This window comes from Hypomesus transpacificus, chromosome 22 (assembly GCF_021917145.1).
Source record: "Hypomesus transpacificus isolate Combined female chromosome 22, fHypTra1, whole genome shotgun sequence".
Classification (NCBI taxonomy): domain Eukaryota; kingdom Metazoa; phylum Chordata; class Actinopteri; order Osmeriformes; family Osmeridae; genus Hypomesus; species Hypomesus transpacificus.
The window spans coordinates 1,921,295-1,945,115 of record NC_061081.1 but is presented as its reverse complement, the minus strand read 5'-3'; the positions used below and the strand labels follow the sequence as shown (position 1 = coordinate 1,945,115).

The 23,821-nt window shown below is 51.3% G+C and overlaps 1 protein-coding gene across 4 annotated transcripts in view; it reads left to right on the top strand.

The window, feature by feature from the left end:
- The window catches only part of sh2d3ca (SH2 domain containing 3Ca), a 33,043-nt gene extending 10,932 nt beyond the window's left edge, over window positions 1-22,111 (top strand). For 2 of the 4 annotated variants that reach the window (XM_047044760.1, XM_047044763.1), the window contains 10 exons: window positions 13,913-14,041; window positions 15,775-15,897; window positions 16,164-16,468; window positions 17,052-17,179; window positions 17,348-17,883; window positions 18,036-18,151; window positions 18,510-18,681; window positions 18,985-19,096; window positions 19,233-19,442; window positions 20,164-22,111. In XM_047044760.1, coding sequence (XP_046900716.1) covers window positions 13,913-14,041; window positions 15,775-15,897; window positions 16,164-16,468; window positions 17,052-17,179; window positions 17,348-17,883; window positions 18,036-18,151; window positions 18,510-18,681; window positions 18,985-19,096; window positions 19,233-19,442; window positions 20,164-20,339 — 2,007 coding nt within the window. In that variant the 3' untranslated portion in view covers window positions 20,340-22,111. Of the gene's footprint in view, window positions 1-565; window positions 1,158-13,912; window positions 14,042-15,774; window positions 15,898-16,163; window positions 16,469-17,051; window positions 17,180-17,347; window positions 17,884-18,035; window positions 18,152-18,509; window positions 18,682-18,984; window positions 19,097-19,232; window positions 19,443-20,163 lie in introns of those variants that run through there. The other 2 variants (XM_047044762.1, XM_047044761.1) reach the window with 2 other exon arrangements.
- Window positions 22,112-23,821: the final 1,710 nt, after the last annotated feature.

The window sequence follows — 23,821 nt, the reverse complement described above, 5'->3', positions numbered from 1 at the left end:
ATAGACACACACACACATAGGAACACACACACATATACTGTGTTTTCTGTCCAAAACATATTATGAACCTTGTGTGTGTGTGTGTGTGTAAGTCTGTGTGCGTGTGTGTAGAAGTGTGTGTTTGTGCAAGGATGTGTATGTGTGTAAGTCTGTCTGTGTGTTTAAGTCTGTGTGTGTGCAAGTCTGTGTTGTGTGCAAGTCTGTTTGTGTGTGTGTGTGCAAGTCTGTGTGTGTGCAAGTCTGTTTGTGTGTGTGTGTGTATGCAAGTCTGTGTGTGTGCAAGTCTGTTTGTGTGTGTGTGTGTGTGCAAGTCTGTGTGTGTGCATTGTTGTCCCTTGAAACCTCCTCTCCTGCCATTCTAGTTAGCTTCCTTTCAAACAGGAATAAAAGACAGATTCCTTTGAGAAGGTGTTGCAACTATGAGGCATCTCCCTCCTCCTGTCTCCCCCATTCTCTCTCTAGCTTCACTCCTCTCTCTCCCTCCTTCTCTCAGCCTCTCTATCGCTACATACATCTCTCTCTCCTTCTCTCTATCTATCTCTCTCTCTCTCTTTCTTGCTGTCTCTCTCTCCCTCCCCTCTGTCAGTATTGTCTCTGGCTGGGTGTAAAGAAGAGAGTGGGTGGGGTCTGGCTGCTATTCGACAGCACTGAGAGCATCCCCCCTCCCTCTCCTCCTCCTCCTCCTCCTCCCCCTATCCCTCCCTCTGGTCCCCCCTCCCCCCACCCACCCCTTTCATCCGAAAGCTATGAGGTAATCCCTACCAGCCTTGTGAAGCACAGCACAGGAGGGAGTGAGAGAGAGGCAGAAGAGACACAGAGAGAGAGCGAGAGAGAGACAGAGAGAGAGAGAGCCGGTGCAGGCTAGGGACTGGGATGTCAGTAGTGTTTCAGAGCTAGCCCAGATCAGCAGCAGTTTGTTAGCTTAGCTAGCGGCGCCTGCGTTAGCGCTATGACCCAGAGCTGCTAGCAGCCCACTGCAGGACTGACACCGAGCCGGCACGGGGGGGGCCTGCGGGCAGGGAGGACACAGCCCAGGGGAGCGGAGCAGAGGAGAGGGGGAGCGGAGGAGTGTAGCCATGACGGAGCGCTGCAGCCTCTGGAGCGCCCTGTCAGCCGCAGCATGCTGCTTCTACAGAGGATCCTTCATGCAGGTGCAGGTGAGGGTGTGTGGGGTGCGCGGGGGAGAGAGAGAGAGAGTGTGCGCGAGTGTGTGTGCCCATATGTACCTGACTTAGAGGAATTTGTATTCACAAGACTCACAGACACGTATGTGTTTGTGTTTGTGTATGAGAGCGAGAGAGTTAGTGTGTGGGACACGAGGTGTTTGTTTGTTTAATGAGGAATATTTGGGGTGATAGCTTGAGGACATGGGAGTTTGTTACTGATCCTATCCCTGTCTGTGTGTGTGTGTGTGTGTGGTAGAGAGAAAGGGAGAGAAAGAGGGGATAGTCAGGGGTGTGTACCAGCCAGAGAGGCAGTGATATCATTGAGAGGGTATCAGTTGTTCTGTGGTCTAAATCAGGACGGTGAGAAACCAGAGCATAGCTGATTCCTGAGAGATGACCTAGGGCTGTGTGTGTGCGAGTGTGTGTGTGTGTGCTTGTGTGTGTGTGTGTGTGAGTGTGTGTGAGTGTGAGTGTGTGTGTGTCATTGGCACATTGTGGCCTGACTTTCAGTTGTAACATTATAGCAGAGTGGGAGAATAACAACAGGAATGAAATCAGCGGTTCCGGGCATTATCATTGATACAAAACACACAGACAAAACACACGCACATTTATTTACTCAAACTTGCAGTTCCCTGCTAGTTTCTGAGTTGTGTGATGCAGCAAGGGGAAGGTGAGTGTGTGTGTGTACAGTGTTTACATCAGTTGCTGTCAGAGCCAGGACAGCCAGAGGCAGATAGTTACAGCAATTCTGTTCAACACAGAGTCCTGCAGTAATATAGGATTACTAGTGTGTGTGTGTGTGTGTGTGTGTGTCTGCTGTGTCTGTGGGTGTCAACCCCAGTTCCCAGCCAGTCTAACTGGGCCATTGTAACAGGGATTGAACCTCAAATCCCCCATCTGCCCCCAGCCTCTCGCTGCTCATTGTTTTTGTGAACCTTAATCCCCCTTTTCTGTGTCTGGCAGTTATTCAGTCAGCCAGCTTGCCAACCAGTCAGTCAGCCAGCTTGCCAACCAGTCAGTCAGCCAGCTTGCCAACCAGTCAGTCATCCAGCCAACCAACCAGTCAGTCATCCAGCCAACCAAACAGTCAGTCATCCAGTCAGTCATCCAGCCAACCAGTCAGCCAGCCAGCCAGCCAACCAGTCAGTCAGTCAGTCAGTCAGTCATCCAGCCAGCCAGCCAGCCAGCCAGCCAGCCAGCCAGCCAGCCAGCCAGCCAACCAGTCAGCCAGCCAGCCAGCCAGCCAGCCAGATAACCAGCCAGCTAGACCCAGTGAGACAACCATCCTGCCAGCTTGTCATCTTTGCCAGTCTGGATCCTCCATGCTGAGGGGTATCATGCCATCCCCTCCCACCAGGCCCCACCCCCTCTTACTATAATGCCTTTCCCCCACCGCAGATTCCCCTCATAGCACCCCCCTCCCCCTTCATCACCCATAGGATTAGAGATCACAGCTTCATCAGATCAAGGCTATTTAGTTGGCACAGATTCTCCTTCAAAGGAGAGCTCTCAGTTGGCCCGTGTGTTTCAGGAGAACCCTGTAAGAATAAATTGTCAGGTCACACGGGACCATTGCTATTTATATTACAGTACTGCATATTTGGGGAAAAAAGATCCTAAATGACCCCCACCACCACCAAAGGCTTGACCTTGTCTAGGCTTTAGCTCGGTGGGCAAACACAGCGGACCTGGATTTGAACTCTAACTGTCACAGCAGCTCAGCTGCTGGGCATGAGACTATTGTGTAGTTCATGTCTGTAGCCCCCCTCCTCCCCACCCCCACCCCCTCTGACTGAGCCCCCAGCGAGAGATACTGCTTTATCTGGCATACCGCCGGCCTGTGCTACACACCCACATAAGCACACATGTGTGCGTTGTGGCCCGATTGGCGTGTTAAGTATTCAAACACGCTGGATGTAATCCTCTCGACTCTTCGGTATCTCCCCCACCCCATCCCCACCCCACCCCAAACCCCCTCCATCCAGCTCTCCTCCTACCAATGGCTCCTTCATCCCCTCCTCCCTGTCCCCGTTCCAGTACCCCTCCCCCCCCCACTCCACCCCCCCTTCACTCTCTTACCCTTTCACCCCATCTCTGGAGCGTTCCACAGTCAAATAAATCCTCTTTGGAGTGTGTGCCCCCCAACCCAGGGGCTGCGAGGGGGAGGGGGCTGCAAGGGGGGGGGGGGGGGGGGGGCTGCGAGGGGGGGGGGGCTGCGAGGGGGGTGTCTGAGCTAAACTGCTGTTTAACAGGGAGAGGAAAACAGACTCTCACAGAGAGATCTGCTCATTAAAAAGGGGATGTTTTGAAACAGTCTAGCTCCCAACCATCCGCCATGCTCTGTCTCTCTCTCTTTTTCTCTCCAGCCAGACTCCTTCACCCCCCTTCCTCCTTCTCTCTCCCTCCCCCACTCTCTGGGGAGAGGCACAGAAGGGGTGCATTCGGGTGATGGTGATTAGCATTTACTTTCTGTAGGCTTGTCATCCTTGGTATTCGACTTTCTTTGGCTGGTAAATGAATTCGTAAAAATAGTTGTATTACGTTATAAAGAAGAGAGAACACTCCAAATAATTGACCAGTTTCTTCTCTTGGCGTTGCATGGGTGGGCCCTTAACGATGCTGGTTACAGTGCACTAGCAGACTGATGGAGGGATAGAGGAGGGCTACGCGGGTCGTGTGAAGAGCCTGTTCTGAAGACCCGAACATGCAGGGGCAGGTTGAGCTCTCTCTCCTCACTGCTTGTTTTTGCTCCCAATAGTCACTTTCCTTCTACTTCGGTCTTCTTTCTCTCTCCTTTATATCTCCTTCTCTCCTGTCTCTCACCTTTTGCTGCTGCCTCTCCTACCTTTTGATTGAGGTAGCCAGTGATAAAAGCTCTATAGAACACTAAAAGCCCAGTCAGCTCTACTTCTGTCAGGTAGGTGATGATTATGTTGAAGGACCACCATGACCTGAATTCATTTATTACTGTTATTCTGGAGTCTAGCACCTGATGGACTGGTTCACCTGGACAGTTTCAATAGGGGGATTTTAAAATGGGGGGCTAGAATGTTCCATTTTGGAGAATTTGGGGGAAGACAGAAGAGGAGAGAAATGAGCTGTCAGTAGGGAGGAGGAGAAGATTGAGAGGTGCTCTCTGTACAGAGAAAGGGAGATGGGAAAAGAGAGAGGGAGAGAGGGGGAGAGACGGAGAGAGAGAGAAATATGTGTGTGCAGAGAGAGTGAAAGGGATGGGTAGAGGGAACAGGATAATAAAGGAGGTGTGTTGTACTGGACTGACAGTGAGAGCTGCAGAGGTGTGAAGGTGTTGACATATAGACCCACCTCAGAGTGTGTGTCTGTGTGTGTGTCTGTGTGTGTGTGTGTTTGTGTGCGCCTCTGTTTCCCAGAGATGGAGGTGCAGCAGAGGCGTCTGTGTGTGCGCTTGTGTGTGTATGCCTGTGTATGTGCGGACTCTTTGAAGCATGCCTCCTTATCTTTCTGAACTCTTTGTCTGACCTCCCCCCACCCTCCCTACACCCCCATCCCTCCACCAAACTCAACCTTTCAACCCCCCATCACATTGACACCCCCCATATTCCAAAACCCTCCCCTAAACTCCACCGCAACCACCCCCACCGCCACCTGTGTAGATACCTTCAGGAGGTCAAGAGGGACACATGCTGCGGTTTGGGGATAAGAGCAGAGTTAAAGGATAGGCGGACCACCTTAGGTGAAGTAAATCATCCAGTCGAACATGTGCTGGTGCAACAGTATCTGGTTCTTCGGCCAAGAGGAGACGCATGGAACGCGTTGATCTGGATGATCTGGATAAGGCACACGGTTCTTGTAACTAGGTACCAACGCAACACCCTCCGTCCTCCATCACTTCCTGGCCTCAGCTTAGGCTGTTCTGCGGTCCTGCGCTCCTGCGGTTCTTTAACTAAGACCGTGTTTGAGTTACGGGGTGCCAGAGCCCTAGTGGAATTCTAAATGCATCATTTTATTTTATGAAAGGACCCGAGCCAGTAAAAGTGCCAGTAAGTGATTTGTAGAGAGGGGCTGAGAATACCAGCACAGCAACAGACAAAGACTTTGATCAGCACGGGAGATACAAGCAGTCGTGTAGATGGCATCTCAAGTAGAAAGAAAAAAAATAACAACCATTTTCTGTAAAAGACCATATTTCATTATCATAACAGATAAGCCAAGCCTGGCATCATCTGTAGACAAGATTAACACTTTTTTAATAAAATGATTTATGATAACGATGTGTAATCATTTAAAGTACATTTCTGCGGGATTTGGAAACTAAACATTAAATTACACTCTCCTTCAAATGTGATTATGTAGATAATTGAATTGAACACACGAGGATCTTAGGATTAAACTGTTTAGATTTTAGATACGGGGATCCTGATGAGTCGCTGCAGAGATGGAACGAGAGAGAGGAGCGAAGCGGAGACCAGAGGAGAGGAGAGAGACAGCATTAAACAGAAACGCTTAGAGTCAGCTAAACTGTGTGTCTCAGACAGACAAACAAGCAAGCAGGCAGCAGGCAGTTAGTTAAAGCCACGCCCATTTCCGCAAGTAATAAAACACTCAAGGTGTCCCCAACAAATCAGGTCTTTGCCATTTGTGACTTCTCCAGTTTCATGGGAGAGGGAGAGGTGAGGTCGGAGATAAAGGATAAAGAGTGGAGGGACAGAGGGAGAGAAAGAGAGAGAGAGAGAGAGAGAGAGAGAGAGAGAGAGAGAGAGAGAGAGAGAGAGATTGATAGAACTGATAGATGGAGAGAGATGGATGGAAGGGCTGATCGTTCCAGGACATCTCCAGTTTGCGTAGCTCTCGCTCCTTTGGGCATAGAGACTAGCAACCACAGCAAAACAATGACATCATCCGCGAGTGGAGAGAGAGGGGGATGGGAGAGGACGAGAGATGGAGGGAGGGAATGAGGGAGAAGTGTGAGGGTTACTCCACAGCAGGTCATCACAGGCTAATTTCCCATGAGCGCCTCATGGAAGCACACGCCTGGTGGAGGGCAAGTTCTTCCTCCGGGACTGTGGTGCACACACACACACACGTTCTCACACGTACACACACATATTTGGGCACACACACGTGTGCTTGGCCACACACGTCTTCTCCGAACTTGCGTGTGTTGAGTGTATGTGTGCACACAAATCTTTGATGAATGTGCAAGGGCATGGAGGTGCTGAAGGTGTGTTTGCGTGCGTGCGTGCGGTGTGTGTTTAGAAGGAGGGGTCCTTCCGCTCCCTCCGCTGACGGAGAGAGCCCCAGCCAGCAGGATGAGCTCCATCTGCTCGTCACCATGGCAACGGCCCAGCGCGCACGCACACAGACAACACCCACCTCTCATAAACCAACTCCCCCATCAGCTGAGTGTTGCGAGGGTGGGCTTGTGTGTGTGGATGTCCATTAGGAAAGCAGGTATACTCTTCCCTTCTCTCCCTCAGTGATGTGGACAGCACTAATAGTCTTGTGTGTCTGTGAGAGACCCCTAGCTGTCAATCAAAATTGAATCCATGCCTGCCCAGCCCTTATTCCAAAACCCCAGCTGGGCTCTCTACTGCTCTCTCTCTCTCTCTCTCTCTCTCTCTCTCTCTCTGTCTTTGTCTCTCTCCCTTTCTCCCTCCCTCCCACCCCTTTCCTCTGCTCTGCTCATCCCTGCATGAATGAAAGTGATACCTCAGCCCTCTGCTGCTGTCTCTCTCCTGTAGCCAATCACATGCTGCGCCTGGCAGCCTCCAGGAAATGGTGACATCATCACTAGCCAATGGCTTCACTACTCTGTGACTAGCTGCTGCAGCAGTTAGGATGGAGGGATGTATAGCAAGAGAGAGAGAGAACGAGAGAGAGGACGAGAGAGAGAACGAGAGAGCGAGAGAGCGAGAGAGAGAGGGTAGGGAGGTAGTAAATTCTCCTGACAGTGCATACTGAAGATAGAGCCACAACTTGAAAAAAGCTGTTAGCTTCTGAAATGTTGTCTTATCACAGTCAGACCAAGCCTGGCAGGTGTGTGTGTGTGTCTGTGTGCGCGCGCTTGCTCACGTGTGTGACTGTGTGTGTGACTACCCAAATAGTCATCTTTCACAGTGACCAGTTGACCTTATTGTTGGGTGTGTGTGTGTGTGTGTGTGTCTGTCTGTATAGGAGCAAAAGCCCTGACAGGAATCCTGATTTACATGCGTCTCCTGTCCACCTATCACATCAAACAGCTTCATCCACATCACTAGGACTGGCCAGGTCGGGAGAGACTCTGGAAGAGAGCTACTCTCTCTCTCTCGCTCTCTCTCTCTCTCTCTCTCTCTCTCTCTCTCGCTCTCTCTCTCTCTCTCGCTCTCTCTCTCTCTCTCTCTTTCTCTCTCTCTCTCTCTCTTTCTCTCTCTCTCTCTCTCTCTTCTCTCTCTCTCTCTCTCTCTCTCTCTCTGTCTCTCTCTCTCTCTGCTATTCTCTCTATTTCCTCCCTTGCGCCAATCTCTCCCCACCCTCTGCTCATCTCCTCTCATTCCTATCTTCATTGACCTGTTTATGTGTGTTCTGGTTTGACAGACCAGTGTATAGGTCAGCAGCCTATGGAGAGTCAGATAGGGAGTCACTGAATCACTCCTAAAGACAGTCAGGCATGAATTGCAGAGTCAGATAATGGGTCGACTCTGAGTCAAATCTGCTAGATACTGAACATCTGAAATATATGATTAATAAGTAAATATGAACTTCTGAGTGTTTCTCCGAGCACGCCTGTCCTCAGTCCTCATCACAGTTTTATTGGATTTCAGAGTCTCCATGATTCCAGCCGCTACGTGTTGTAGGGAACACAATTAATCCTCCGCTGAAGTTTATTGATTAATCGATAGGATGAGTCTCTGTATGCTCACACACAACCTCATGCACACACACACATACACAGTGGAAAACACATTCGATGGCTTCCTGCTGTCTTTAGCTTCCTGTTCGTCGGCAGCCCCAGGCAGTGAGAGCAGGCAGAGATGCATCGTGGGGCTTGCGGTTTATCTGACCGTGTAAAAGCCTCTGTAATAAGGGGAAAAGACCCTGCTCTGTCTCGTGTTCGCACCTTGGCACTTGTCACCGTGGAAACAGATAGGCCCGTCAGCGGGCGTTGTGGTTGGCTTGCCCCGGGAGCAGAAGCGGGTTAGTATTGATGAGCCCCCAAGTCCCACAATCCATCAGGGCCTTGACCCTTGACCCCTCACAGCCTCACAATTGGCCAATAACAGTCGTGGAGGAGGGCAGAGGGAGGTGCTCTCTCCATATATACACAAAATATCTTTCTGTCTTTCTCCCTCTCTCTTACTTTCACTCTCTCGAGCTCGCCCTCCTCTCTCAATGTCTCCGTCTCTCTCTTCTCCTCCTCTCTCTCTCCGTCTCCCGGGAGCGCAGAGATCACAGTGTTTCTGTACCTGTCAGTGCGATGGCTCGACCAGCCTTTGTGCCTCTCACACACACACAGACGCAAACAAGTGCGGACAGAGAGCGCACGAGCTGACAGGCAGAAGGAGCGACAGAGAAGGAGGAGGGAGGATGGATGGGAGGAACAGAGAGAGAAAGGAGAGTGTGTTATGAGAAGACAGATGGAAAGAGACAGAGGGCTGGAGGGAGAGTGATAGACCTCACACTCTAATGCAGCAAGACAGAGAGGCAGAGAGGCAGGGGGAAAGGGCAGAGAGATGGATGGAGGCAGGATGACATGGTTTAAACTCCAGAGACAGATGCAGGGGATCTCTCTCTTTTATCTCCCTGACTGTCTCCATCCCTTCATCCCAGCCATTACAGACAGACAGACTGACAGAAAGGAAGGAAGATAGGAAGGCACATAGATCACAGCTTGCTCCCTTTAGACAGAAGAAAATATGGTATGGATATTGATTATTTACTCTTTCACACACACACATACATACACAAACACACACACACACATACGCATACACCCCCCCCCCCCCCCCACACCAGCTGATGCTAAAATCAATACCAAGGGGAAGTGACTGCTCACAACCAGCCATGTTACACCCCTCAGTTCACCCCACTGCACACACTCACACACACACACACACACACACACACACACACACACACGTGCAGTCTGCATTGCCTCCCCTGGGTGTCCACCAGCTGGGCAAAGGAGGGGGTAACCACGGGCAACGGCATCCCCAGATGTGGTCGTGCTGAGTGGACTGAGAAGTGGGAGGGTGAGAAAACAGAGGACGGGAATAGAGGGGGGGGGGGGGGGGGAGAGAGGAGGAGACGAAGCATGTGATGTTAAAGGAGGAAGGCTGGGAAACTGCATGGTTGGTGGCTGATGTGTATGTGTGTGTGTGTGTGTGTGTGTGTGTGTGTGTGGGGTGTGTGTGTCTTGATGGGTGTGCATGAGCCCTGCCTCTTGGCTACAATTCAGCAGTCCTCTTTTAATCAGAGTTCAGTCTACTACCCCCTCCACCCACCACCCTGCCTCTCCCTCTGCAGTGGTCCTGGCTGAGACCCAGCTGCCCCCTCCGGCTGGCCCTGACCCTCCCCCTTGGGGAGAGGGAGGGTGGGCCGGGCGTGTGTGTGTGTGGGGGGGGAGGGGGGGCAGCTGGTGATCCTTGACAGGAGCAGCTTTGTGGTGATGACTTTATCTAGATGCTAAACAAGACAAGGGTGCAACATCAGGGCCAGAGAGGCGCTGGCACGGGCGCACGCCACACACACGCATGCACACACGCACGCACACGCACACACATACAGTCCAGATGACCTAGTTCCTATAGATCTGCTTAGGACTGCTCAGAAAGCTGCACGTGTCTATTACACTTAATTCTCAGCGGGTTGTTCCTCAATGTGGTGTGTGTGTTGCATGTGTGTTGCATGTGTGTTGCGTGTGTATTGCATGTGTATGGGGGGGGGGGGGGATGTGTGTGTATAAGTGTAAGTCTTCCTCCGCAGTGAACACACTGCTTCACCCTACAGGCCTGTTTAGCAGTGAAAACAGAGGTTGGGAGTCTGGGGAGAGAGACAGAATGCTGGGAGACATAGTTAACAGTCAGGAACCATTAGAGCACTGCGCATCTCCACCCCCTGAGTGTGTGTGTGGTGTGTTTGCAGTGTGGTGTTTGGTGTGTGTGTCGGGAGGGGGGGGGCTGAGTTTGTCAGGCGGGAAGCTTTGCCACAAAGAAATGCACGTTAGGATGAACTGCAGAGGCTGGTTGTTAAATGAAAGTAAGTGTGAGAGCAAGAGAGGGTCCTGAAGGAGGAGTGAAGGAGAGGGAGAGCAAGAGAGAGACAGGGAGGGGGAGGGATACGGGGCATGGCACAGGCCGGTGGGGGGCCAGGACTGGATCACAATCCTGTCAGCACAGCTGTCACTTAGGGAGGGGGGCACAGCACAAGAGTGACACCACTCTTTTTCTGGAGGGTGTGTGTGTGTGTGTGTGTGTGTGTGTGTGTGTGTGTGTGTGTGTGTGTGTGTGTGTGTGTGTGTGTGTGTGTGTGTGTGTTTGTGAGAGAGAGAGAGAACTGCTGGCACTGAGCTCCCCTACAGTATGCCTTCCGTGTGTGTGTGTGCATCAGTACCAGTCTGCTAGGATGAATACAGACAGATCTTCATCTTAATGACAGTAGAAGGTCATTGTTATCAGTCTTGGACTGTGTGTTGTGTGTGTGTGTGTGTGGTGTGAGTTATTAGATAGACAGCAGCTAAGCCTTCTGAGTCATATGTACAGTCTGGCCACAGAACTATAGAAGCGGCCCTGTCTGAGACTACAGAGGAGCCGTGCTGTAGGGACCCCCCGTACAAGGAGGGGGATCTATTAGGGATTTGTATGATGCAGTGAGAGAGAGAGAGAGAGAGAGAGAGAGAGGGAGAGGGAGAGGGAGAGAGAGAGAGAGAGAGAGAGGAGAGAGAGAGAGAGAGAGAGAGAGAGGAGAGAGAGAGAGAGAGAGAGAGAGAGAGAGAGAGAGAGAGAGAGAGAGAGAGAGGGAGAAGAGATAGAAGGGGGATGGAGAGAAAGAGAGAAAGATTCTGATCAGAGATGGAGGGATCTTTGGGTGTTTCATCTGTAATCCAGGGCTCCAGCCCCCCCCCCCCCCCCCCCCCCCAGAGCCCCCCAAATGGAGAGACAGAGAATAGGAAAAAGGGTGTGTGTTTGTGTGTGGTGTGGGGGGGGGGGGGGGTAGGCTACTAGATGTGGTCTGCAGTGGATGGGGGTGGGGGGGGTCCCCCTTACTTCAGACTGCTGCCATAGCAACGGGGGCAAGGTCTAGCTGAGAGAGTTAATTCCACTTCTGCTGGAGTGGACTGCTCTCTGGCCCTCCTTCATTAGAGAGGGTCTGAGCTCTCCTCCTCCCCTCCTCCTCTCCTCCTCTCCTCCTCTCCTCCTCCTCTGTTCCCCCCTCTCCTCCTCTCCTCCCCTCCTCCTCTCCTCCTCCTCTGTTCCCCCCTCTCTTCCTCTCCTCCCCTCCTCCTCTCCTCCTCCTCTGTTCCCCCCTCTCTTCCTCTCCTCCCCTCCTCCTCCTCTCCTTTGCTTTTTCCCTGTTTTTCTCTTTGTTTTGGGATGTAAACATTTGGGCTGTATGCTAATGAGGGTGACTTTGACTGATGGTGGTTTCACCTCTTGCTGGGTGGAGGGGGCAGGGGTGTCATTAGCCGGTGTGCTGTGATTGGTTGGCAGAGGGGAAAGGGAACGGAAAGGTGTGGGCCAGTAAATGATGAATCAGTATTCATGACAGTTTGAAGGGGTGCACACACACAGACACACACGTACTGCAACCCCTTAAATTCACTCCCATATTCTCCCCTGTATCCTCTATTACCCCTGATCCAGGCTCGCATCCTGGATGTTGTATTTGTATGTGGTGTATGTGGTGTATGTGTGTGTGTGTGTGTGTGTGTGTGTGTGTGCGTGTTTGTGTGTGTGCGTGCGTACGTGCTAGTGTAGCTGTGCCGTGTGCTTGTGTTAGTATGTTCAGGAAGCCATTGAAGATTAATAAGTCTCTGGCTCAACATTGAGATTAATGACTGTCTGAGTATAATATCTGATTTACATGAATCAGAGTGCAGCGGCTGAGAATATTGTGTGTGTGTGTGTGTGGCCTGCCTGCCTGTCTGCCTTCTTCTAGCCTGCTGTGTGAATGTGTGTGTGTGTTTGTGTGAATTTGGCCTGCCTGCCTGCCTGCCTGCTGTGTGTGTGTGTGTGTGTTTTAGTCCGGAATGCTGGACTGTACATTGCAGGGTGTTTGGCCACTTCCCACACCCAGACTAGCACACACACAATAAGGTGTTCCCATGGTAACGAGCGAGGCAGTACAGGGGGGCATGTGAATGGCATAGTCTGTCCTTCTGTTGTACACCACTGCTATCCTTAGCTTTTTTTTTGCTCCGTCTCTCCGTCTCCCTTTCTTCCCCTCTCTCTTTCTCTTTCGCTCCCTCCCTCCGTTTCTCTCTCTTTCTTTTTCATTCTTTCCTCACCTCTTCCTGTTGTCAGACACTCTTATCCTCCTCCCTCTCTTACTGCTCTTTGTACTTCTCTCCCTCTTTCTCTTTCATCACCAATCCCACGTCAAGATCACCTTCAGCAACTTTACCCCACCTCTAACTGAGTCGAATGTAAGCCCATATCACAAATAACAACCCCATCTTCTCACAGTTTTTTAAACCACACACATACACACTTAAACGCACAAACACGCACACACTAGGAATATTGGACTCAATTACAGGATCAACCATCATATCACACCCGTGATTCTCCTGGGTTTCTGCGGAGACGAGGAAAAGCAATATCTTCACACTTGACCCTGCTGGTCTTTTACTGGACCCATTCTGTCCCTCACACACACACACACACACACACACAGCCCTCACGTGTGTGTCGTCAAATCTACTTTGAGAGGAAACTGCTGTTTTCATCTCTTCTCCTCCTCCATCTCTCCATCCCCTGAGGTGGTGGTGGTGGAAAGGTGGAGAGGAGGAGGAGAGGAGGGGGGCCTTAATCAATTTAGTGGATGAAATGAAAGGAGAGAGGCGTGCGTATTGTGACCCGGGGCAATGGCATTGATTGTCTGCCTCTTGCCTCTCTCTCTCTCTCTCTCGCTCTCTCTCTCTCTCTCTCTCTCTCTCTCTCTCTCTCTCTCTCTCTCTCTCGCTCTCTCTCTCTCTCTCTCTCTCTCTCTCTCTGTCTCTCTGTCTTTCTCTCACACTTAGACACACACATTCACTATCTCTCTCTCTCTCTCTTTGTCTCTCTCTTTCATACACACATGCACACACACACACACACACACACACACACACACACACACACACACACAGTAAACACCATCTATAAAACATTCCATTGTGAAACTGTTCCAAGCTGCATCAGCTGTTTTAAATATACCTCATTTAAACTCTTATCTGCCTCACGCACACACACACACACACACAGATTGATACCGTATGTGGAGTAGGTGAGGTCATGAACATCCGATATAACACAGAATGGAGACAAACTCTGAATAGGACTTTAACCACGTATCCCAATAAGATATCGCAGAACAAGACTTTCTCAATAAGCTATCCCTCAGAAAATCAGGTCAGACTTGGATTTCACACATTGTGTGCAAGTGTGTGTGTGTGTGTGTATGTGTGTGCATCTCTGTGTGATTAGTACCTCAGCTAGCCTGCGGTGTTGTCGTCCGTCTAACAGGTGTGTTGTTGTCTTCCTCCCGTTGTGCATGTGTGTGTGCGCATGTGTGTGTGTGTGTGTCAGTTCTCAAAGGAGAAGTACCTGCTGGAGTCTCCTCCTGAGAAGCTGCGTAAGGAGCTGGAGGAGGAGCTCAAGCTCAGTCCCTCTGACATCAGGAGCCACGGCTGGTACCATGGACACCTCCCCCCAGAGGTACACACACACACACCTCCCCCCAGAGGTACACACACACACACACACCTCCCCCCAGAGGTACACACACACACACACACACCTCCCCCCAGAGGTACACACACACACACACCTCCCCCCAGAGGTACACACACACACACACCTCCCCCCAGAGGTACACACACACACACCTCCCCCCAGAGGTACACACACACACACTTCCCCCCAGAGGTACACACACACACACTTCCCCCTGAGAGGTACACACACACACACCTACCCCCAGAGGTACACACACACACACCTCCCCCCAAAGGTACACACACACACACCTCCCCCCAGAGGTACACACACACACCTCCCCCCAGAGGTACACACACACACACAGACCTCCCCCCAAAGGTACACACACACACCTACCCCAAGAGGTACACACACACACACACACCTCCCCCCAGAGGTACACACACACACCTCCCCCCAGAGGTACACACACACACACAGACCTCCCCCCAAAGGTACACACACACACCTACCCCAAGAGGTACACACACACACACACCTCCCCCCAGAGGTACACACACACACACCTCCCCCTAGAAGTACACACACACACCTCCCCCTAGAGGTACTCACACTCACATGTGTGAGAGGTACACACACATGCACACCACATACCTGGATAGGCAGACAGATACATAACATACCCCCAAAAAGTATACACAAACAACACTCATACACACTCATGCATACAGAAGTACACACACACTCACAGACACACAAATACGCACGTGCACACACTCTTGCACACATAAAGACATGCAGTATTAGAAGAAAGGGAATAGACTCTCCATATTGTATTACGTAAACACACAAACTTACAGTTGCTGTGGCATCGTAGTACACCATTAAGTTTCATGTTTACGCTTATTAAGCTCTGTTCCTGTCAGAGAAGCGTTTTATTTTCATTCTCACTGTCATTAAGTCCCTCCCACACACTCATAATGAATCGGCTGCATCCACAAACGCAGCATGAAACTGATAACCTGTTCTCATCGCACACAGAGAGCCTGAGGAACAGCTGTGTGTGTGTGTGTGTGTTGTTACGTTTCAGACACACACTGTATCCACAGCTGGTCACACTTCCACTCCATCACATTCCACCCACACACACTAACACACACACTAACACACACACTAACACACACACTAACACACACATGCACATACTTCAAGGTTCCACAGTCTTGGCACGCCCCTCTCCATCTCTGGTTCCGGCCACCTGCTGGCCTTCAGCTCAGCTATACATTAGCATAATGTATTCATACATTCATAAGATATTCATGTATTCAGGCAGAGGTGTAAATAGGGGGAAGCCCTGGGCCTCTTTGTAAAAAGAATACTGTGTCACCATGGCGATGGGCTCCCACGCAGCCATCCCTGTCTGCGCACTCTGATCTACTCTGAGCACACAGGGCCCCCTTCTGGATAGGAGAGGTCATTACAACATTATCACTATATTTGGTAATATTGACGTTAGTGTACCATTCTCTACATAACTGCGCCTTTGCATGCACTTTTTATCCAGCCCCTTTTCCAGCTAAATTATAGATGATTTTCTTGCAGCTTGATAGCTTTTTCACATAGTCAATAACATCCCTCTGAAACTAAGACAGTTTTCCAGCACTAGAATGACTTACCTACTTCCTGCCCACTCCTTGTTTACGTTGTTGTCGCTTCCTGTCTGTGGCCAGGTGTCAGAGACATTGGTGGTACGGAGCGGAGACTTCCTGGTCCGTGATTCGCTCGTAAACGTGGGAGACTACGTCCTGACGTGTCGATGGGAACACGAGACTCTGCACTTCAAGATCACCAAGGTAGGGGCGCCCCGGTGGCTCAGCAAGGCCACAAGGCCTCACCGCAGGGCTGGGTTTGATTCCAGCCCACGTCATTTCCGGAAGGTTCCTCCCCTTTCTTTCCTTTACCGTCTCTATCCCAATAAAACGAGTGTCCTGAAAAAACGTCTTCATGAAAAGGAAAAAAGGTTGGATGGGGGGAGGGAAGAATGGTGGGATGGATGGATGGAGGAAGGGAGGGAGGATGGATGAATATTTCTCTGACAGATCTCTCTGGCCCTCCCAAGGTTCTGATCAAGTCCAGTGAGACCAAGGTCCAGTATCTGTTGGAGCGGGACAGCTTCGACTCCTTACCCGAGCTGGTCCGGTTCTACATAGGCAACCGCCGGCCTGTGTCCCAGACTAGCCCTGCCCAGATCTTCTGTCCAATCAGCCGCACGCTTCCCCTGCGCTACCTGGAGGCCACCTTCGCACTGGCCAATAGCAGGCATGGGCCCGTTCACTCGCCCTCCAGTCCGAGGGGAGCGTACATCAAAAGACGGAGCGTAACCATGACGGACGGGCTGACCACAGAGAAGATGATTCCACACAGGTGAGAGAGAGGAAGAGAGAGGGCGGAAGGGAGAGAGAGAGTGCTGGTGTGTGTGTGTGTTATTGTGTGTGTGTTATTGTGTGTGTGTGTGTTTAATGATTACAGAATCTGTTGTCTCATTCGTCCTTCCCATTGTGTGGTCAGTGACTTGGAGTCTACCAGCCCAGTGGACCCTCCAGAACCTGACCCAGAACCGGAGCCTGTGACAGGCTGCAGGTGGTGTGTGTGTGTGTGTGTGTGAGCCCTGTGGAGTCAGAACACCTGTGTTGTGAGAGCACCTCCCCCTCACCTCCTCCACCTCCACCCCCTCCTCCACCCCCTCCTTCTCCCTCTCTAGGTCCAGCCTCAGTAGTGCACTCCTCACCACAACCTGCCTCGTGTTTACTTCAACCACTGTAGAACACTGTGTCCACTACCTCTTTGCCCTAATCAGCACATGTGTTCACTACCTCTCCACCCTGAGGTCCACGCTTCACCCCTGGGTCAAGGACGACGGCCCTGAACGCCACAGAGGAAGCATGTCTCCTATGGTTTCCAGAGTGAACGACATTGAACTCATTGTGTGTGTTTGTGTGTGTTGCAGCCCTTCAACCATCCACCACCATAAGGATGCAATGAGGAATTGTGCCATGAGCCTGGACCAGATTCAGGAATACCGCTGTGCCCTGTCTCCTATAGGAGACGCCCCCCTCTCCCCCGCTTACAGCCACAGTGAGTCACACACATGCACACACACAAGCACACCTAAACACACACAAACACACATAAACACACATGCACACACACAAACACACATGCACACACACAAACACACATGCACACACACAAACACACATAAACCCACACACCCATAGATCTAACTTCCTCCTCCCTCCCCAGTCACCAGACACAGGAGCCAGTCAGGGGGGCGTGTCTTGGCGGTGGTTCCTCCCTCCCCCATCCTCCGGCGCTCCAGCGACCCCCAGCTAAGCCCCTCCTCCAACAACAACCTGCCCTGCCTCTCCGACCTGCCCCCCTCCACCTCCAGCTCCGCCCACTCCACCCCCGCCCACGCTCACCCCCACCACCACGCCCACTCATCGGAAGCCGGCGACAAGAGCGGCAGTTACTGCGACCTCCGGCCTAGCCCCGCCCCCGCGGTGGCGCCAAGCCCGCCGACCAAGAGCTACGTGGAGCGCCTCAGGGTGGAGGAGGGGCGCGGCCAGGGCCAGGCGGGGGAGGAGGGCGGGGTGGGGGGATTCAGCACCCCCCAGATGGAGATGTCGTCGTGGTTTCGTCCGGGCCAGTACCAGTCGGCCATGATGCCTGTGGAGAACAAGCCGCTGGAGATGGGAGTCCTGAAGAGGGTGAAGGAGCTGCTGGCTGAGGTGGATGCCAGGACCACGGCCAAGCACATCACCATGGCTGACTGCACGGTAGCAACACACACACACACACACTTGTCATACACGCACATGTCTTATACACACTCCGATTCTCGCTCAGACACACACAAACTTGCGCTCACACACACACGTCACACACACTCCTCTCACACCCTTCCCCCTGGTTGTTTTGTGCTGGGCAGGTGGCTAGGATACTTGGCGTTACCAAGGAGATGCAGAGGACTATGGGAGTGGGGTCGGGACTGGAGCTCCTGACACTGCCACACGGACATCAGCTGAGGCTGGACCTGCTGGAGAGGTACACACACACACACACAAGCTAATACACACACACACACACACACACACACACAGGGCTAATACACACACACACACACACAGGGCTAATACACACACACACACACACACAGGGCTAATACACCCACACACACACACACACAAGCTAATACACACACACACAGACACACACACACAGGGCTAATACACACACAGGGCTAATACACACACACACACACACAGGGCTAATACACACACATGGCTAATACACACACACACACACAGGGCTAATACACACACACACACACAGGGCTAATATACACACACAGGGCTAATATACACCCACACAGACACAGCCACTGATGTTGTGTGTGGTCCAGGTTCTACACCATGTCCATCATGACAGCAGTGGACCTGCTGGGCTGCACTGGCAGCACTGAGCAGAGAGCTGCTCTGCTCCACAAGATCATCCAGCTGGCGGCCGAGCTGAAGAGCAGTCTGGGGAACATGTTTGGCTTTGCTGCTGTGATGAGAGCCCTGGAGCTGCCTCAGGTAGCACACACGCACACACACACATAAACACACGCGCACACACACACTGGCTCCAATGCACACACACTGACGGCAGTACACATGAACTGTCTGGAACACACGCTGGTTGGGGGATACACACACTTATACTGTTTGTACATAGCACCCTCAAGTGCACCCATAAACCTATACCATCGATACAGACTTAAACAATGATGCCATTCAGAATACTGACTTGTACATGTTGTTCTCGCTGCCCTTCCCTCCCCCTCCCATTCCCTCTGGTCCTCCTCCCCTCTCCCCCTCGGCCCGTCTCTCCCCTAGATCTCTCGTCTGGAGCAGACCTGGATGACGTTGCGTCAGAGACACACAGAGGGCGCCATCCTCTATGAGAAGAAACTCAAGCCCTTCATGAAGAACATGAACGATGGCAAAGGTATAGACGTGTCTGTGTTTTTGTGCAACCGTGTAACTGTGTAACCCCAAACCTTATGTGTGTATGTGTGTGTGTCTAACCCTGCCTTGTGGGTGTATTTAACCCTGTCATATCTGTATGTGTGTGTGTGTTCCAGAGAGCCCAGCCCTGAACAGCACCTCCTTCCCCCATGTGGTGCCCCTGCTGGCCCTGCTGGAGAGGGGCGTGGCCATGCAGGGCGAGTGCCTGGAGCCCTGGGAGAGTGTGGAGGCGGGCGTGGACGTGGTCATGTGTCACCTGGAAGCGGCTCGCACCATCGCACACCACGGGGGGATCTACCGGTCCAACGCTGAGGCCAAGCTTCAGGGTGAGGAGAGGGGGCGGAGGAGAGGAGGGCAGGGTGGAGGAGAGGAGTGCAGGGTGGAGGAGAGGAGGGCAGGGTGGAGGAGAGGGGGGCAGGGTGGAGGAGAGGGAGGGATGGGTGGAGGAGAGGGAGCGGAGGAGAGGAGGGCAGGGTGGAGGAGAGGGAGGGATGGGTGGAGGAGAGGAGGGCAGGGTGGAGGAGAGGGAGGGATGGGTGGGGCAGGGAGAGGAGGGCAGGGTGAGGAGAGGGGGGTGAGGAGAGGGGGGTGGCTGGGGCCATGTGGAGGAGAGAAGGGAGGAGAGGTGGGGTGGGAGTGTCTTCCCTCAGTGTCAGCTAGGGTGTCTCCACTCTGGGACAGGTGTGGCATGCTGGTGCTGTTGTCTCAGGTTAGGGTTAACGTCTGCCAGACATTGATTTGAGGTTACAATCTCTATGTGCACGCGTGTCCATGGTCTCAATACGTTTACACTGATCATTAATACCTTCCTGGTGTATTGATCCCAGGGTCCCTAGCGATGGACACTGTATTGAACTGTGTCCATAGCGATCCGAACAGAACAATGTAATCGCTTATGTCTTAAATTGACCCTGCTGCTCTCCTTCTCTTCCCCTCTCTTCTTTCTCTTCCCTTGGCCAATTAAAACAAAAAGGAACTACAACTCCCTTGTCTCATTGGACCATTAAAATGATAACAAACCTCATTCGGTTCTTTCGTTTCCGATAGGCTTCCAGGAGCGGGGGGAGGTGCTGGAGATCTTCCAGACAGAGTTCCAGATGCGACTCCTGTGGGGCAGCCGGGGCTCCGAGGGCAGCCAGGCCGAGCGCTACGACAAGTTCGATAAAGTTCTCACCGCTCTCTCTCACAAGCTGGAGCCCCCCGTACGCCACAGCGAACTATAGCACCTCACCACAACCTCCCCCCCCCCCCCCATGTAACACAGCACTCACAGTTGGTATGGGCCACCTTGGTGTTATTGCTATGGACCTGGAAGAGTCCAGAGGGATTGCAGGAGGGGAGCAGGAGGTGGAGGAGGGGAGCAGGAGGTGGAGGAGGCAGCTAACAGGACTGAGAGAGGACTGGAATGGACGTTGCACTGTATATTCCTAAACAGGCACCAAGCAAACATTCACAGTCCCCCTACACAGAGACGTGGAAATTCCAGTTTGGAGTGATGTAATTCCTGTTGGGACCATGTTGCCACGGTGACATTTTTGAGCCTCTTGTGTTGCCGTAGGATTCAGGTTTTAGCCGCTGTGAATGTGTTTGGGTCTGAGATCTTCTAGAACATTCTAATGACTGTGTGTGTGTGTTAGACTGTATGTGTGTGTGCACGTATGTGTGGATATATGCTCATTGTGAACAGAAAGTGTTAAACAATGCCAAGCAATCCAAAACTCTAAACACCTTTTGATTTGCATATTCATCTGATGGACCATATTTATGAGTTGATTTCATCAAATATCTTTTTGCTGAAGACGCTTTAAAGAAATGTTCCAGATAAAATGTTCATTAACATGAGGGTTTATAAGTTAGCAATAGTGTAAATAGACACTCAGTTTTGAAGGATCAACATTGTTTATTATTCATGAAATGTGTTTCATAAACATGGGTCAAATTCCACAAAGTACATCGGGTGCGTTTGATCAGGCTACACAGTAAAATGAGTAGAAAAGGGCCAACTGTAGATAAAACAAGCTCACCCTCTCCTTGTGTAAGACCCTAGTCTGCTGTCTTACCTCTCCTCCTTCAGCTTTCAGACAGCGCTGTGTGACCAGAGAGGCAGCTTCATGGTTGCCAGGTTTGTAGCCAGGTGTGAGGGAGTGTGAGAGTGTGAAGGGTCATCAGTGTCACGCTGTACCCAGGCCCCGCCCTCACGCTCAGATCTATGCAATCACTTAGACCAATTAATGAAGGGCTGGGACCCAGAGCAGAACGCACACGTGTGCACACACACACACTCTCAAACACACACACACACACATATACACTCCTCTGTAAAAAATGGGAATACGTTAGATGGATCTTTCCTTCCTTCCTTCCTTCATTGACATGATCATTGATTAAGCCTAATTGGATAGGACTTAGCAAGCTCATCAAGAGATCCATCCTGCCAGCCAATCTATACTGTCATCAATGGAGGAGAGAGGGAAAGATGTCAGGAGTATTTTAACTGCAGGAGGTGGGAAGTCACACTCATAGGTTCAGATCCAGGATCAGATCGACTTCCCTGAATCCTGGTGTTCATTATTAGTGTGGAACGCAGATGATCAAGGAGCCTGATGGAGGATCTCATTGTGGGGATTTCATTCATTCTTTGGTCCAGTAGGGGGCTCAGGTCTGCCAGCAGAAAACAGAATAATCGATGAATCTTGAACTAAACTGAATCTTTGAACAATTCCTGGATTGTGTACTAAAGCTCTTAGGAGTGTTTGCAGTCGAAGAAGGAGCCTGCTGGTGTAGGAAGTGTCAGGATGAACTACTGTTCTGTGAGATATATTGCTTCTGGTCCCTGCTGTACAGATGCAATGTTCCCTCATGTAAATATATTCATTCTGGATTGGAAACTGAAGGGAGAAAATGACGTCAAACCGATTTGTGAACCCCTTGTTTTTCTATTTACTGTAAATACTGATTCATTTGTTTTCCAAATAAAATAAAGCCTGTGCCAATAGATTTGCCATTTTATTTGTGTTTTGGGAGGAAATCATCATGTTTGGGTAAAGGGTTGGAGAAATTCCCTAGAAATGCATCACAACGTTTTCATGTCATTTGCCTGCTGTTTATAAACTTGTCCACTAGATGGCAGCCCTTCCTCAATAATACTAAACATGTTTCTGGGTGATTCCTCCAGTCAAGTCAACACGGCCACATCATCCATTCAGTCCACACACACCAGTATGCAGAAATCTCAATTTAGTTATTACTTATGATTTTTCCTTTGGAGAGTATAATTTGCCTAATGTCATAACTTCAGAGTTGCCTAACTGTTTTGATCTGTGTTGGTATCCGTGTGTGTGTGTTTGTGTTTTCAAGCATGTGCACGTGTTTGCATGTGTGTCTATGTATTTTGATTTTTGGGAGTGTTTGCGTGTGTGCTTTTTCATGCGTGTGCATGACGTTGTGTGTGTGTGTGTTGTGTGTGGACGTCTGTGGTTGCTGGTGAACGAGAGTGAACATGCGCACAGGGACACTGATGCTGCATCACACATCACATGGTTCTATAGGGTCCAAACGGGGGGGGGGGAGAGATGGAAGGGGAGGGGAGGGGGAGGAGGACAGGGGAGTTGATGGGGACGACGGTGATGACGAGGGGGCGGAACAGAACCGTGAGGGGGCTGAGGGCGGGCGTGCGAGGGACTGCATGTCGGCGTGAGTTTGATGGTGTCGGCTGTCTGACTGCGTATGTGAGGTACTGTGGGTGTGTGTTTGTGGGAGGGTCTCCACGTCTGAGTGTGTGTGTGTGTGTGTTTGAGTGAGTCAGCAGCCGCAGGAAGTGCAGCAGTCCCCAGACCAGCGGGGCAGCAGTGCCAGCGCTATGCAGCCATACACTGCCTGTGTGTGTGTGTGTTTGTGTTGTTGTGTCAGCATGTGTGTTAGCCAGGGTGTCACTCAGAGCAGGGCTCTCTCTCCTGTCCACAGGCCCAGCATCAGGGAGCTCCACCTGGGGACCAGCTTAGTGTGTTGGTGTGTGTTTGTGTCTTTCTCTTCTGTATACTTGTAACCAGAAAGCAGTCACTGAACCGGCCCCCACCCCCCACCAGTAACACAATGGTACGAGCAGACGGTTCGTCACTGTGCTCTGGAAGGCAGATGGACTGTCTCACTAACTTTATTTGGGGGGTGAAAGGGCTCAGAACAAACAAGTTCAGGGCATATATTTGGATCAAAGTGTTTGATGCTGTAGTTACTAAAATGGTATGATATGCAACAATATGATGCAATATACTCAAACAGAATGGGGTGACCACTGAACAGATATGGAATTGAACAGGATAGAACAATGTAGTCTTTGGATTTAAATAAATTGTCTTTGGATTTAAATAAATAGATTGTATACCTTCAACTGTTCCAACAGAGATGCCTTCTCAATTCTCTCAACAGACATCTTCCCTCACACACACACACGCACACACACCCCACACACACACACGCACACTCACACAGGCAGCAGGCGTTACATCGGCGTAACACGCCATTGAGAGCCAAGGATGTGTGTATTATAAGTGGATTCTCTCTGCTATCATGTAACATGTTAATCACATGTCTTTATGTGCCTCATAGACAGGCCACGCTCCCCCCCCTCCCCTCTCGCTCTTCTTCCCCCTCCCCCTCCCCCTTCTCCTCACACCTCGCCATCACCACGCGTTGTGCTCCTAATCTG